General features: G+C 46.1%; 1 protein-coding gene across 6 annotated transcripts in view; it reads right to left on the reverse strand.

The window, feature by feature from the left end:
* NR6A1 (nuclear receptor subfamily 6 group A member 1) overlaps positions 1-15,003 on the reverse strand; it is a 202,460-nt gene that overhangs the window by 9,647 nt on the left and 177,810 nt on the right. For 3 of the 6 annotated variants that reach the window (XM_074330999.1, XM_074330997.1, XM_019728538.2), the window contains 3 exons: positions 9,072-9,226; positions 7,455-7,682; positions 5,893-6,147 (listed from right to left, as the gene is read on the reverse strand). In XM_074330999.1, the coding sequence (XP_074187100.1) occupies positions 5,893-6,147; positions 7,455-7,682; positions 9,072-9,226 (638 nt within the window). The remainder of the gene's footprint in view (positions 1-5,892; positions 6,148-7,454; positions 7,683-9,071; positions 9,227-15,003) is intronic. The other 3 variants (XM_074331000.1, XM_074330998.1, XM_074331001.1) reach the window with 2 other exon arrangements.

Raw genomic sequence — 15,003 nt, forward strand, 5'->3', positions numbered from 1 at the left:
ACTCTGGGTCATAGTGGGGAATATCTCATATCAGAGATGGAAATACCACCAAACCAAGGAGGCAAAGGCTGAACGGGGAAGCAGTTTATAAAAGCTGGGGTCAGGCCCAGCCTCTGCCCTTCTAGCAGTGGGCTGGCCTGTGGGCCAAGGCCAGTGCCAGACAGGCCTTAGGTGCAGCTCAGAGAGATGCTCAGCCCAGGGCTGCTTCTGAGCAATTATGTTCAGGTCTGGGTAGCGCAGCCCTGTGCTAGGCAAGAAGGCCCTGACTGGGGAGGGTCCAGAGCACCCGGGGATGTACTACCGCTTTCTGCAGTAACTCTGAAGGCTTTGCAAGGGCTTGGCTTCCTGGGCACGAGGGACACTTCTGGGAGAAAGTCTGGTTCTGGCTGGGGCCAGAGGCACCTGCAGCTCTCAAACACCAGGGGGAGTCCAGCAGCAGCTCCTCGCAATTGCAGCTCTGACCTTCTGCCTCAAGGTTTGGCTCCCAGTCAGTCTGAGCTGGGGCTTCTCTCAGTGCTGATTTTGAACTCTGATGGCTGAGTCCGTTTCTCTCTGCTCCTGGTCCCAGTGGCTTTTACAGCTTTATTGATATTTTCCCAGACTAGCTGACAGACAAATTCATATTGAATAACCACTATGGATAACTTTATCTACCATTTGTTAAATGTTTGCTACTTGCCAAGCACTTTGTTAAATATTCTACATACATAATTTTACTGGATACTCCCAGTAAGTCCCCAAGTAGATGTTATAATCCTTCGTTCACATGTGGAAACTAAGGCTCACAGAGGTTGTTTACTGGGCCCCTACTGCATTCTTGCATTTGACCCTCATGATAACCTGTGAGATTAGTAATATCACCTCATGTGAGGGGTGAGGAAGCGGAAGAGGTGCCTTTCCCAAAGTTACATAGTAAATAACTGGTGATGAGCTAAGGTTTAATCCCGTGTTCTCATTGCAAGCCTGTCCCTTTCTCAGCACTACACTGCCTTCTCCCTGGCTGCCTTGCTCTGAATTGGTGAACTGGTAACTGGGAAAAGCTACCACATGCTACCACAGGGCACCTCGGGAACTCTGTTCCCACAGCAACTCAGCCCAGGGCCCAATCAGAGCGGGTGCTGGGGTGGCTGCAGTGCACACAACTGCCCTGCAGAGCTTCCGTGACGCCGAGGCTGGCAGCAGGCAGTGTGCCCGGGAGGGTAGATTACTCTGTGCTCCTGAGAGGAAAAGGTCTTCAGCGTAAATGCCTTCTAGGGTCTGCCTGGAGGGCTGGGGGAGGGCTGGGATGGGTAGGGCATAGAAAAGCAGGGTGCAGGCGGAGCAGCAGTGTCCGCATCTGTCTGGTGGCTGAGCAGTGTAGCAAGCGCAGATAATGCTCTCTCCTTAATCAGCAACCTCTTGCCCCAAGTGCTCCCTCTGGCGCGCAGAACCTGCAGGTGTGTGGCTACCGGCCAGGCCCCTCGCCAGGAGTGCCAAACCTATTCCTGGCTGAGTCCTGACCCGAGGCACACAAAGGCGCTCCCCAGTGCCCGGCCTGAGCATATGCCCCCAATCTGCCCTTCCTCTTGGGGACAGCACATACCTCCTTTCCAAAATTCTTAGGACAGGCTACCATCACGGACCCCTGGCAGCGGTGGGGGCTGGCAGCTAGCCCGGCAGCCCCCACTCAGTCTCCAGCGCCTGACTGCAAAGCTTCCCTCCACACCCCGCATCCCAACCCTTGATAAACAAATTGTTCTCTGTTCCATGGGCCCGCTTTCTCCTGCAGCCGTACCTCCCCCACAGCTGCCCGGCCCACGGCTCTAACGCCCCTGTAGTCCCTGTCTACAAATTATCAGCATTCAAAGCCAGAGAACTGGACAAACACACCCATTCTTCTTCTAGGTTCCCATTACACAAGCACGCTAGGACAAGGAAAACATTCCTGCCAGGAACCCCCAAACCACTGGACCATTCAGTCAGCAATTGAAGCTGACACTGTATAAGTTATGTCCCATTAAGGGGGCTGAGAGGCCTAGTTGTCTCTTTTTCATTCATCTAAATACACCTACCCCATCAGCCACAGCCTTAGAGGGACTGCCACCTCAGTACCCACATACAGGCTCCAAAAAAGCAGAAAGACACCAGCTCCGGGACACGTTCCAGAAAGTCGAACTTTTGAGAAGGCTAACGAATTTAGTCTAGCGTAATGGCAGAGAGCCTGGGCTTTGGAGCACCAAAGATCTAGGTAGTAATCTCAACCCCATCTCTTCCTAGCTTTGTAGCCTTGAGCTTTCACCTCTCTGAACCTCACGCCCCTCAACGGTAGAACAGGGAAATATCATATCAGTGCAGTCTCAGGGTGGCGGTGAGGACTAAACAAATGTTAAAGCCCTTACGATGGAATCCGGCACAATACAGTCTGTAATTCTTACCTATTAGCATCGTCATCATTGCTCCCATTACCAAAGCAAAAAGAAGGCTGTATGTTTCCTGAACCTTCCAGCTAGGGTCTGAGTAGGGAAGCTGGGAGGGAAATTTCCGAAGATCTGGCAGAAACGGAGCTAATACTCAGGAGGCAGAAGTGCCCATTAAAGCCCATCGAGTGCAAGGCATCTTCTGAGCGTGAAGGAGTCTTGATTAGGGCCAGGAGCAGTCGCTGGCTGGTGCTACAATCTGCTTTAAATCAAATTCACCCGGCTCACTGTCTGATAACGGCCTGATTAAGGAAAATGGGCACCATAAATTCGATTCGATATTTGAGAAGAGAAAAGGAGGTGGTCATGCATCATCGGGGAAAAGCCTTTTCATGACAGCAGAAACTCACTTGCTCTCAGAGTTGTGAAAAAGTAAAGGCATTTGGGGGAGTGGGAGGAACGCAGGAGCAAGCAAGGTAGGAAAGAGCTATGGCCAATTACGGATTCCACACCCTGGGTTTCTAGCAGAGTGGGGCTGCTTGACAGGGATGAGCCTGATTCCAGAGGTTCTCGCAGTTCCATTTCCTCTGACCTCTGGGGCACCTTCCACACGCATCTCAGACTCCACAGATCCCAATCAAATTCAGAGTGGCTCATCTCTCAGCCTGTTCTTCCCAGGCTCCATCATCTTGGCTAGAGAATTGGTGTCCCCCTGCCTGGCAGCACCCCCACCTTTTCCACTCACTGAAGTCCCGCTGACGTGATTCACCTCCTTGCCACCTCTGAACTCTGTGCTGCCGTCTCTGCTCCCAGCGCCACTGCTGCCTTGTCCTGGGCTATGGAACAGTCTCCCATCCAAGCATCGTCCTCTAGCCTTGCTCATGCCAACCCTTCCTGAGCTTTACATCCACAGGGGTTTTCTAACATGCAACCTGACCATGTGATTGCTCCACTTAAAAATGTCCTATGACTTCATACTGTTTAGACAAAATCCAAATTCTTCTTTCGATTAGGCATTTGAGCACCTTCATGACCTATCTTTTCTGTACCTTTCTCTCCACTCATTTCTTCCCTCATTTCTGTCTCGCAGATACATTCTCTCAGCACCCTAATCTACAGGACTGCTTTTGGTTCCCTGCCCTTAGCCACCAACCAGGAGCTCTAACTTCCAGGACTTAGAGTTGTTCTCCTGCCTTCCTCCTGTTCTCTGTAATCTACCTAGAAAAATCCCACTTCAAGATGCACCTCTAGCCAGAACGCCCTGATTATGCCGATATAGGAACTCACTCCCTAGTCTGCCCTTGCGTGGTTCCCTAATACGCCCTCCAGCTCTACCATCACCCGAGACTGTACATTGTATCTGCTCTATTGGCCTCCCAACCCCCTAAACCAAGAATAGGGGCTCTCACATGACGAACCCATGTCTGCGTCATCTGCAATCCCAACACCCCGCCTCCCAAAACACACAGTAGGTGCGCAGCGAATGGGCGTGGAATCAGAACTAACAGGCTGAAGTTTAAGCCGCTCTTTTCCACTGAAGGCCTCCATAGTGGAATAAGAGTCCTAACAAAGAATCTATTTCTTATCCTCAAACCCACGTGAGAGCTCAGCAGCAACATGTGTTCGAGTCAGCGTTGTTCACCAGAACTTTCTGTGATAATGGAAATGCTCTGTATCCGTACTGTCCAATACAGTAGCCACTAGCCACATGTGGCTACTGAGCACTTGAAACGTGGCTAGTGCAAATGAGGAACTTAATTTTTAATTTTACTTAATTTTATTTAATTTAAAATTAAAAAGCCACCTGAGGCTTGTGGCCACAATATTGGGCAATGCAGCTCTAGATTCTCCTTGGTAGGGAGCCTTCCTAGGAAATAAAAATTCCCTCACTAATTCAGCTGTTACAGGTCCCTACCTTGCTCTTGGGGTGCAAGGGATTGGATGTAGTGGGATGGGGTGCCTTATGAAGCTCAAAACCAGAGAGAGGCCCTGCACGACCAGTGGTCCCTGCCTACCTAGAGAAGGCCTGGGGAAAACCCAGCTCTCTCCAGGGAGTGGAGCCCACAGGCTGACTCTGGAGGTGGTCCCAGGCTGCACTGCAGGCAAATAGGGAAGCCGGGCTCGCTGGGCCAGCTCTGCAAACCCTGACAATGTTGGAGCAGGCTGACTGCTATCCAAACATTCGGTCAGACCAGAGTCATAGAGCAGGACACAGGAATTTGATGGAAATAATGAATTAGAGGCTCAAGACAAGGGGTTAGGTCATTTGCAAAATCAGATAACTCTGTTTACAGGACAAAGTGTCAGCTGGGTTCAAAACTCTGTCATTTATAGATCACCCTGAAGCTAGTAAGCATCATTAAAAAGGGAACATTAGGAAACCTGGGGAGAAAGTCAACTCCCAGACTCCCCCTCCCTCAGCACAGGGCCCTTGAGGGTCTTGGAGCTTTGCTTCCAGCCTAAGTCTCGGTTTGTCTTTGTGCCATGAGACTGAGTGCCAGAGGGAGATGTATCCTAGTCCTGTGTATAGAAGTGTGGGGGCTGGTACCTCACCCTCTCCAGCTTGCACCGATGGGGGTACCTTTTCTTCTCCCCTTCTTGTGTGCTCTAGAATCCCATGACTTCCATTACTGGAAACTGTTCAATAAAGGTGAATTACTGAAACGTCTATTTAAATGTGTTGTAAGCTTTATTCTACACATGGATAAATTAATAAGCCAGAAAAGTTGTATCACTTGCCCTGACTTGGGGGTGTCACTATGTGCTCCGGTCTCCAAAGTGAGTAAAAGAGCTGCTCTACACAGGGAGGTTAGAAGGCTCCTGGCCAGCTGGGATGAGACTTCGTGCTAGAACATCGAGGAGAAAAACCGTCTCTTAGTCCCATGCTCTTACTATCTTGGATGCAGTAAAGAGCCTAAGCTTTGCAGTCAGGCAGGCCTCTGGGAACCTTAGTTTTCTCATTTATAAAATAGGCGTAATCGCACCTACATGCTGGAGGCTGTGAGAAGTCAGGCAATCGACAAATGCCAAGCCCTGTGCCTGGCACAGAGCGGCTGCCACAGCGAATGCTGGGTTTTGTTCTCAGATCGCACACTGCAGCCCCGAGCTCCTCACCTCACAGGCAAAGTTCAGAGTTTTGTTTTTCTCGGATATACTGCCTTACTGCAGTAATCCAGATGTGATCAAAATAACAGCTTAGCTTCTGCTAAGCTTCACTGCACAATATCATTTATTCCTCACAACTACCTTGTCAGGGAGATTGTTATTACCCCCTTTGTTACTTGTATTGTTACTGGCCCATCTTATAAATCCAGAACCTGAGGATCACAGACTTGACCGAGGTTACAGAGCTAGCCAATGGCAGAGTAAAGATTCAAATGCAGCCCTGTGTGGCTTTAATGCCCACTTAGGAGTGCCAGGAAACCCTGCTGCCTTGTAGGGATGACAGTGGTTTGTTTGGTTGCTTGGGAACTCCTCCCCAGCCAGTAGCCCTCACCTGTGTAGTTCTTCATCAGAGGGTGAGTACTTGGCGGTGACATCGGCCAGCTCCCCAAAGATCTGCTTGCTGTAAACGGTGAGGGAGGACAGCAGGATTAATTCCTGCCATGTAGAGCTCAGGAGGCACGTGTAATCCTTGATTGAGAGCTCGCAGAAGAAAGGCAGTTTCTTGATCCAGGCAATCTGCCTAAAGAGCAGCTCATCGGCCAGGCGGCAAAGCAGGGCAAACAGCTCCGCCTGGGTCACAGCATATCTAGGGGATAGGGACGGGGGAAAGTCACTTCTAGTGGCCAGAGGAGGAGGATGGAGGCATAGGAAGAGGGTTCTCCTAAGGGCACAAAGTGTCTCTGGCGGTGGGCTCCTTGCCCTTGACCATGGATCTCCAGCTCCATTCAATTTAGTCTAATGACAAAGGGGCAGCACTGGGGCCAGCAGCAAGCTCAGGGCTGGAGAGGCGGGTTTGGTGAGAAAAGGCTGCTGAGGGGAAAGGAAGCTCAGAAATTTGTGCAATTATGAGGGAGTGTGACTTTTAATGTTGGTGTCCACTAATGTTGCTTATGTTACAGAAAATTCCAAGTCACTCCTGCACTAGTTTTGGCAACGAGGGCTCCATTAGGGGGATCTGGTGCCCACTGAAAGCGGACTGGTGGCAAAATGAGTCTGGGTCCAGACTGCTGAAAGAGAACACAAGTTCAGCTTTTCCTGCTCCTACTGCACCCCCTGGTGGTGAGAGTTCTGGAACTACAGTTGCTCAGCTTTTCCAAGCGCCTGCCAGAAGGAAGGTACAGGGCATTTCTCATCCCCAGGTTGGATGACACCAGGGTCCCGGATTCTTTCTCTCAAGGCCCCTGGGCATGACTATTTCCCACACCCCCATGTCCAGATTTATGAAGGTTTTGTGTGGCCTTCTTGTAGACAGATGTTTGAATTTCCTCTTTGAAATTAGAGACCAGATTAAGAAATGTCAGGAGACCTTTTGGAGGGAGCCTAAGCTTGGAAACACTCAAATAGCCTACGCTCCAGGCCAAAGGAGTAATGGGTGCAGCAATGGGGGAGGGGCTGAACTATCTACTCGGACAGAGACAACGGGGATTGAAAGAGTATTTCCTTCCACCATCTCAGGCCCACACAGAGAGCACACGGCAGAGGCCACCCATAGGTATGCTGGCTAGAGATGTAGACAGGCCACAACCAGTTAGTGCCCCGAGTGCCTTGTTAAGGAGCCTAGACTTGGTGTATGACTGTCCCCAGAATTATAGCTCATCTTTGGCTCAGAAGTGCACAGACCCATCCCAGGGCCTGGCTTACCTAGGCCCAAGAAGAAACAAAAGCTCTTTAATCCCAATTCCATAGGGATTGATAAAGAGCCGCAACTCTATGAGAAAAGATGCTCAAGAGAAAAATGAGGGACCACTGACTTCAAAGACAGCACAGATTTGTCCTTTGATGCTGAGTCCTCACTCATTATCCCCAACTCACTCTGAAGCCTGGGATGAAGAGGGGTGTGGGCTAGAGAACATTTTGAAGCTGCAAGGGCTAGATAGGGCAGGACTCACTCACCCATCTTCGATCAACATGGGCGTGCCCAATGGCTCCAGGTCCTCAGCTGATACGAGCTGGTGAATCAGACTGTATGACTGGGGGTCCAGGCTGCGAGCTTGTGGGGGCAGAAGTGGCGAGTGGGCAGAATAGTTAAAAAGGTGCGGTATGTACTGATAGTGTGGAGGCACGGACACTCCCATGTACTGCTCCCTGAATGCCATAAATCCATTGAGTTCCACAGACCTACTGGAGAGAAAGGCTCACGTCAGGCAGAACCATGGCAGGTCTACGGCCCACTCGGAGGGATTCTTCAGCCCTGCAGTTCGTCTTCATCAAGCCAGGGACACAATTAATGGTTACATGCATCTCTCCCCTCTCAGACAGGGATTCTGTGCGAGTGGCTGTGTGGCTCCCCTTGGACACCCAGGACCTGGGAGAACAGACCATGAACGATGGCTACAGGAATTCACACGGTGCCAAATTTGGAGAGTTTTTAAGGGATACTTATAGACCATGATGATAAAGGTGAGCTGTTTTTTGGGGGGATGGGGGTGTGGGTGTGGGAAGGCGGGAAGTGTTTTGTTTTTTACTGCTAGGAAAAGTAAGGCACAGACAGGCTAGGTGCCTTGTACAAAACAAATCCAGCACCTAGCAAGGAACCTGACACATGGCCACAACTCCCTAAATATTCAAATGAAACAAACTACAGAACAGCTGAATGAATAAAGGTTATAATGAAATATGAAGAGAAAGGCAGATTCTTATCTTCCTTCCCTTTTTTGGGAGAAATCCAGCCACTCTGTCAATTAAGTTTTAAAAACTCCTGTAGCGATGAGAGCAAGACCAGAGCTTGGTGGGCATGGAAATAACTAGATGCATCTCCTGTAATGGGTCATCAACTACGGCCCAGGGCTTGTTGTGGTAAATGAAGTTTTACTGGGACACAGCCATACTCATTCCTTTACGTATTGTCTCTGGCTGCTTTTGCAATCTGCTGGTAGTTGAGAGCTAGACCGTAGGTCTGCAAAGCCTGAAGTATTTATTACCTGTCTTTCATAGACAGTTTGTCAATCCCTTTCCTGTAAGAAAAATTCCTGGGGAAAGAAAGCCTCCCTTGGTAGCTGACAGCTACATTTCACACCTAACAACTAACCTGAGATACCATTCTGGAACCAAGAGTTTCCTAAGTGGTATTCCATGATAGCAGCAAATTTGACTAGGTTAAAAATCTTCACTGTTTCTTAAAATTTATAAAGTGAGAATCTGCACTCTTGCTGAGGCAGAGAAATTATAACTTAATTTAATACTGTCACTATTTCAGTGATAAAGTAAATCGGAGAAAAGAGCTCCATTTGAAAGTTCTGCTGCTGCTAGGTGAAGAACATACGGGCACGGAGCGCAGCTATAGCACTCTGTCAGCCTGCGGACGAGACTGCTGAGACACTTTCAAGGTCTTTAGCAGAAACTGGGTTGTCGCATGCTGCTTGGCCTCGTCCTGGGCCCGACCCCAAACGCCGAGGGAGCAGGACTACTGGCTGAGACCGACTGGCAGGAATACCCGGCCCAGAGGGTTCTGTGGGTCCACACCCTGCCTGGGTGGTCCCTACGTGACACTGGGCTTGCCTTGAAGCTCACCTGGAGGATAGTGTGGAGCCTGGTGAGGGCTGGTTGCACTCGGAAGCCCTGTTCCCAGGGGAACTGTGGTCGCTGTCACCATGGTTGCTCCAGTGATTGGCTTCTTCCTCAAATTCCTGCCCAGACATGATCCTTTCGATCTCTTCCTCCGAAATCTTTGACAAGGAATTGGTACATGTTAGACGGCGTGTTCAGGATACTCTGTTCCTTCCTTAGGGCTGAGAACTTACTTAAACCTCCTGGGGGTTCCAGAACTCTAGAGAGAAGCCAGACACCCTCCCCTCCACACCCATACTTTAGGTCTCTCACTAATCTAGGACAGCTGGGTTCCTCGCCTCTTATCACAGTGGCTTACTTTGCCCATTTACCCCCATCAAGTCACAAAGCCTCTAATTCTCCAGCACTCCTCTTTATCCTGGAGTGTTCTTTCCTACCCTGCAACCACTTCCAGTAACAAACTCCTTGCCCTTCACAACCCAATCCAGATGTCACCTTCTTCGTGGATCCTTCTATTCACTACCTAGACAGAATTTTAAGCCCTTCTTCTATCCACTCATAATGCTGTGTATTCTGAGAGAGGAAGAGCAGCATAGTAGTTAAGAGTATGAATTCTAGAGTTAGCCCACCTTTGTTCTAATCCAGGTTCTGCCATTTTCTAATTGAACAATCTTGGGTAAGTAAATCATTTAACTATCTGAACCTAAATTCCTTCATCTGTATGGTAGAGAGAATAATAGTATACATCTCATAGGACTGTTGTGATGGTTAAATTAGTTAATACATTATCACATGTTTATAAAAGGGCCTAGCACATAGCAACTAATGAAGACTGACGATATCTTCATCATCGTTGTTATTTTTATAGCACTTCTGGTAATGAATCATAAAATATCCTCTACAAAACATAAGACTATGATAGGACCTAAAAAAAAGTACTTAATAAATGCATGTTGGATAAATCAAATGTTCACTTATTAAGTACTAACCACAAAATTTCACATGGATTTTCTCAGTAAGAAAGACATTCTTAAGCCTACTGAATAAATAAAAAATTGTAGCTAAGACAAATAAACTGACTTGCCCAAGATCACACTGCGTGCCCATGTCTGGGCAGGAGTTTGAGAAACAGGCCAAAGTATCCAAGTATTCAGTCCAGTGCTCTAGCTAGTATACCATATAGGAAGTAAATAAACACTTCTATAAAGTGTCTAACTCAGAGCTGAGGCCTAACCAGCTAAACTCAGCACACAGAATGAGAGCGAGTGCTAAGGAGGAAGGGACAAATGAATTTTTATTTCTTATTCCTATGGGAGAATATTTTCTCCCAAGTCGGACTAACTCAGACCTGCAAAATTCTTGCTCGGGGAGCTTGTGAGGAAACCTTGAGCTGCTCCCAACGTTAATACAGGAGGCATTTCGAACTGGAAGCCAACCAGCCCTCAGGACTTGGGAGGAAAAACAAGAAATGATCAACTGGTGTGCAAGCTGAGTGATTGGTCTTAAATAGCTTGGACTGTGTATTGGAGGGGTTGTCTTTATTCAGTCAAATGTAGCAAAAAACAAATAAACCCCTGCCCCCCGCCGCACTTTTCTCTTACGGGTCCTTAGAACACTGAAATTACTGATTGTATTTTATAAGACATGCAAAGACAAACGGTGGCATCAAACTACAAGACATCTACTGAGGCCCTGACTGAAGCAGCCTCAGTGATGGCGATGAGAGCAAGACCAGAGCTTGGTGGGCATGGAAATAACTGGAGCTGGGTGAAAAGGGCAAGTCCTGGTAACGTCAGCTTCCTCCAGCTGGGAGGCAAAGTGAGACTGCACCTGTCTCTCCCTGTGGGTCCGATGGGACACTGGGTAATCACTGATGCATTGAACAGGGGGCCTGTGAATCTGGGTTCAAATCTCGTCTGCAATTTCCTAGCTGGGTGCCTACAACAGTAGGTACTTACAACAGTAAGTACTGTTGGGGAAGTCACTCCAGTTCTCTGGGTCTTAGCGCCCTTGTCTGTAGAATGGAGACAATACCACCTCCCTCATAGCTCAGGGTCCCTCACAGGGTGCTGGAGCACAGAAATATGCAGCTTTGAGTCAGACAGACTTGGGAGATTAATCTAAAATAAAGTCATAAAGTGCAGGTGGCACAACAGGTGCTCAATAAATGGAAAGTCTATCCCTTATTTTTAATTATAATTAAACAGTTAACAAATTGGAAATCACAGCTCTCTCGTCCTAACACACCCTAGAAATTGTAAAAGACTAAAGGGAAAATTATATGCCCAGGATCAAAAAGTCAAATGCAACAACGGATGAAATAGGTTTCTCTGCATATCAGCTCCCTCAATGATGCACAGCGTCTGGAGACGTAAGTAACTGAAGATCCCCTGGCATGGTTCGGAGAGCCACACAGCATCCTCAGAAAAACATCGGGTAATACTGAGGAAGGTTTTTCTGAGGAAATGCTTAAGAATTCTTCCCAATGGGTAAACTTTCTACTGCACCTAAATATAAAAAGAATGAATACAAATGAAGATCATATATGAAAAGCCCAACACTCAATGGTGAAAAACTGAAAGCTTTTCCTAAGATCAGGATCAAGGCAAGGATGCCCCCTCTTAACACTTCTATTCAACATAGTACTGGAAGTCCTAGCCGGAGGAAGGAAGCAAAAATAAAAAGAAATAAAAAGCATCTGTATCAGAAAGGAAGAAGTAAAATTATCTGTTCACAGATGACATGATCTTAAAGTTGCAGGATATGAAATCAACATACAAAGACCAGTGACATTTCTATGAATTATCTGAAAAGGAAATTAAGAAAACAATCTCATTTACAATAGTATCCAAAAGAATAAAATACTTAGGAATAAACTTAACTAAACAGGTGAAAGACATGCATACTGCTGAAAGAAATTAAGGATATAAATAAATGGGAAGACATCCCACGTTCATAGATTGAAGGAGTTGATAACATTGTTAAAATGTCCATTAAATGATAATATTGTTAAAATGATAATATTGTTAATATTACCCTAAGTTATCTACAGAGTCAATGCAATGCTATCCCTATCAAAATTCTAATGGCATTTTTTGCAGAAATAAAAAATCTTAAAATTCATACAGAACCACAGGAATCCCAAACAGCCAAAACAATCCTGAGAAAGAACAGCAAAACCAGAGATCTTACAGCTCTTGATTTCAAAGCATTACAAAGCCATACAGTAATCAAAACAGTATGGTACTGGCTTATGGATACAGACCAATGGAACAGAGTATAGCCCCAAAATAAACACATGCATATATGATGAAAAGATCTTTGGCAAAGATACCAAGACTACACAATGGGGAAAGGATATCTCTTCAAACAAGCTGTGTTGGGACAACTGGATATTGATATGCAAAAGAATGAAATTAGACTCTATCTCACACCATACACAAAAATCAACTCAAAGTGGATTAAAGACTTAAAACCTTTTGAAAATATAAAACTCCTAAAAAAAAGAGAGAGAAAATAAGCTTCTTGACATTGGCCTTGGCAATAATTTCTTAAATTTGACACGAAAAACACAGGCAACAAAAGCAAAAATAGACAAATGGGGTTATATCAAACTAAAAAACTTCTGCAAAGCAAACAATCAACGAAGTGAATAGGTAACTCACAGAATGAGAGAAAATATCTGCAAACCATATATCTGATAAAGGGTTAATACTGTGTTTCCCCGAAAATAAGACCTAGCTGGACAATCAGCTCTAAAGGGTCTTTTGGAGCAAAAACTAATGCAAGACCCAGTCTTATATTATAGTAAAATAAGACCAGGTCTTATATGAATTTTTGCTCCAAAAGATACATTCGAACTGATTGTCCAGCTAGGTCTTATTTTTGGGGAAACACAGTATCCAAGATATATAGGGAATTTCTGCAACCCAATAGCAAAAAAACAAATAACATGATTAAAAAATGGGCAAAAGACTTGAATAGCCATTTCTCCAAAGACATGAATAGGCAACAGGTATGTGAAAAGAGGCTCACCATCACTAATCATCAGGGAAATGCAAATCAAAACCACAGTATCACCGCACATTAGGATGGCCATTATGGGGGCGGAAGGGGGGAACCCAACAGTAAATAAGTGCTGGAAAGGATGTGGAAAATTGGAACCCTTGTGCGCTGCTGGGTAGGAATATTAAATGGTGAAGCCACTATGGAAAACAGTATGGAGGTTTCTCAAAAAAATTAAAGACAGAACTACCATATGACCCAGTAACCCCACTTCTGGGTATCTACCCACAAGAACTGAAATCAGGATCTCAGAGATACTTCCACTTCCACATTCATTGCCGCATTATTCACAGTAGTCAAGAGGTAGAAACAACCTAAGTGTCCATTGATGGATGAATGGATAAAGAAAATGTTTTATATATATATTATGTATTACTTGGCCTTAAACAAAGAAGGAATTGTCATATGCTACAACTGGATGAACCTTGAAGACATTATGCCAAGTGAAATAAGGCAGTCATGGAAGGACAAAACTGTGTGATTCCACGTATGTGAGGTATCAAAGTAGTCAAACTCTTAGAATGGGGAGGTAGAATGGTTGCTGCCAGGGCCGGGGGAGGGGAAATGGGGAGTCGTTGTTCATTGGGTATAAAATTTCAGTCACGAGACGAAAAAGTTCTAGAGATCTGCTGCACAAAAATGTGCATATAGTTAATATCGTTCTATACACTTAACAATTGTTAAGGATGTAGATTTCATTTTATGTTGTTTTTTTAACCACCAAAGAGCAGCTATGAGTGTAGAACAAACTAAATTTGCAAGATATATATGACTTGAATAACATGACTAAAAATGTTTGATTTAAAAGACGAGAATGAACATAGCACACGTCCACACCTCAACTGAGAGCATGTATGTACCAAGCTCATGTGGTAGGAACCCCCCATCCAGCAGCAGGGTATATCTCAAAACAACTCTGAATTCCTCTTTCTCATTCCCTCACATTCAATTGGATAAATCCTATCAATTTTACCTATTAAAGATCTCTTGAATCTATTCCTTCCCCTCAATCTGTACTCTCATCCCCCTATTAAAACCACTATTTATGTCTCTTGCCTGGACTTCTGTAAAACCCTTTTATAACTTTTTCTCTGCCCCTAGTTTTACGGTTCGTTACCCAGCTCCTCACAAACCATTTCCACTGCTAGAATGATTGCTCTAAAATGCAAATCTGACCATGTCCCTCTCTCTACTTAAAAGCTTTTAGTGGTTGCCTGCACACCAATAGTTCCTGAGGCACGGCCCCCATCCACTAGTGTGCTGAGGGATTCAACTGATGGGTCATCACCAGATCCAATTCACTATCCTCATAAAGTTCTTGCTGCCCCGCCACCGCATGTGCCTAGTGACTGAAGGAACCCCTTATCCTTCCTTAGAGATTCATCTTCTGGTCTTTTAACACTCTGTCCTGTCTAGCAGGAAAAAAGGTGTTTGGCTCCACACCTCATTCCCAATATAGTTGTAATTCCTGTTCTTCCTTCAAGACTCTGTTCAAACTTTACCTTCAATAGAAAGCCTTCCCTGAGTGTCTTCAGTCCCCAACCTTGGCTCCAGTCCAAACAGAAGAGAAACCCCTCCCTTCTGGGCATCCTGTTATCGCTCACTGTACTCTGACGTCTGTTTCCGTATCTGTCTTGCACTCGACCGAGTTCATGGTACAGGGGCGCTGGCACAGAGCAGTCGTGTTTGTGGGACAGAATGGATATTATCATCCCTGCTCTACGAATAAGGCGATCCTTTCTGCTGATGTATTTTTAGAGACACTGAATAGCAAAGCTCTCTTGCTGATTTCTGCCAGACTCTGTTTATCTACAACCTTAAATAATTGACATAAAGAATCCTCTGAATGGTTTAGAAGCAGAATTGGGTT

This window comes from Rhinolophus sinicus, linkage group LG04, assembly GCF_036562045.2.
Source record: "Rhinolophus sinicus isolate RSC01 linkage group LG04, ASM3656204v1, whole genome shotgun sequence".
NCBI classification, from domain to species: domain Eukaryota; kingdom Metazoa; phylum Chordata; class Mammalia; order Chiroptera; family Rhinolophidae; genus Rhinolophus; species Rhinolophus sinicus.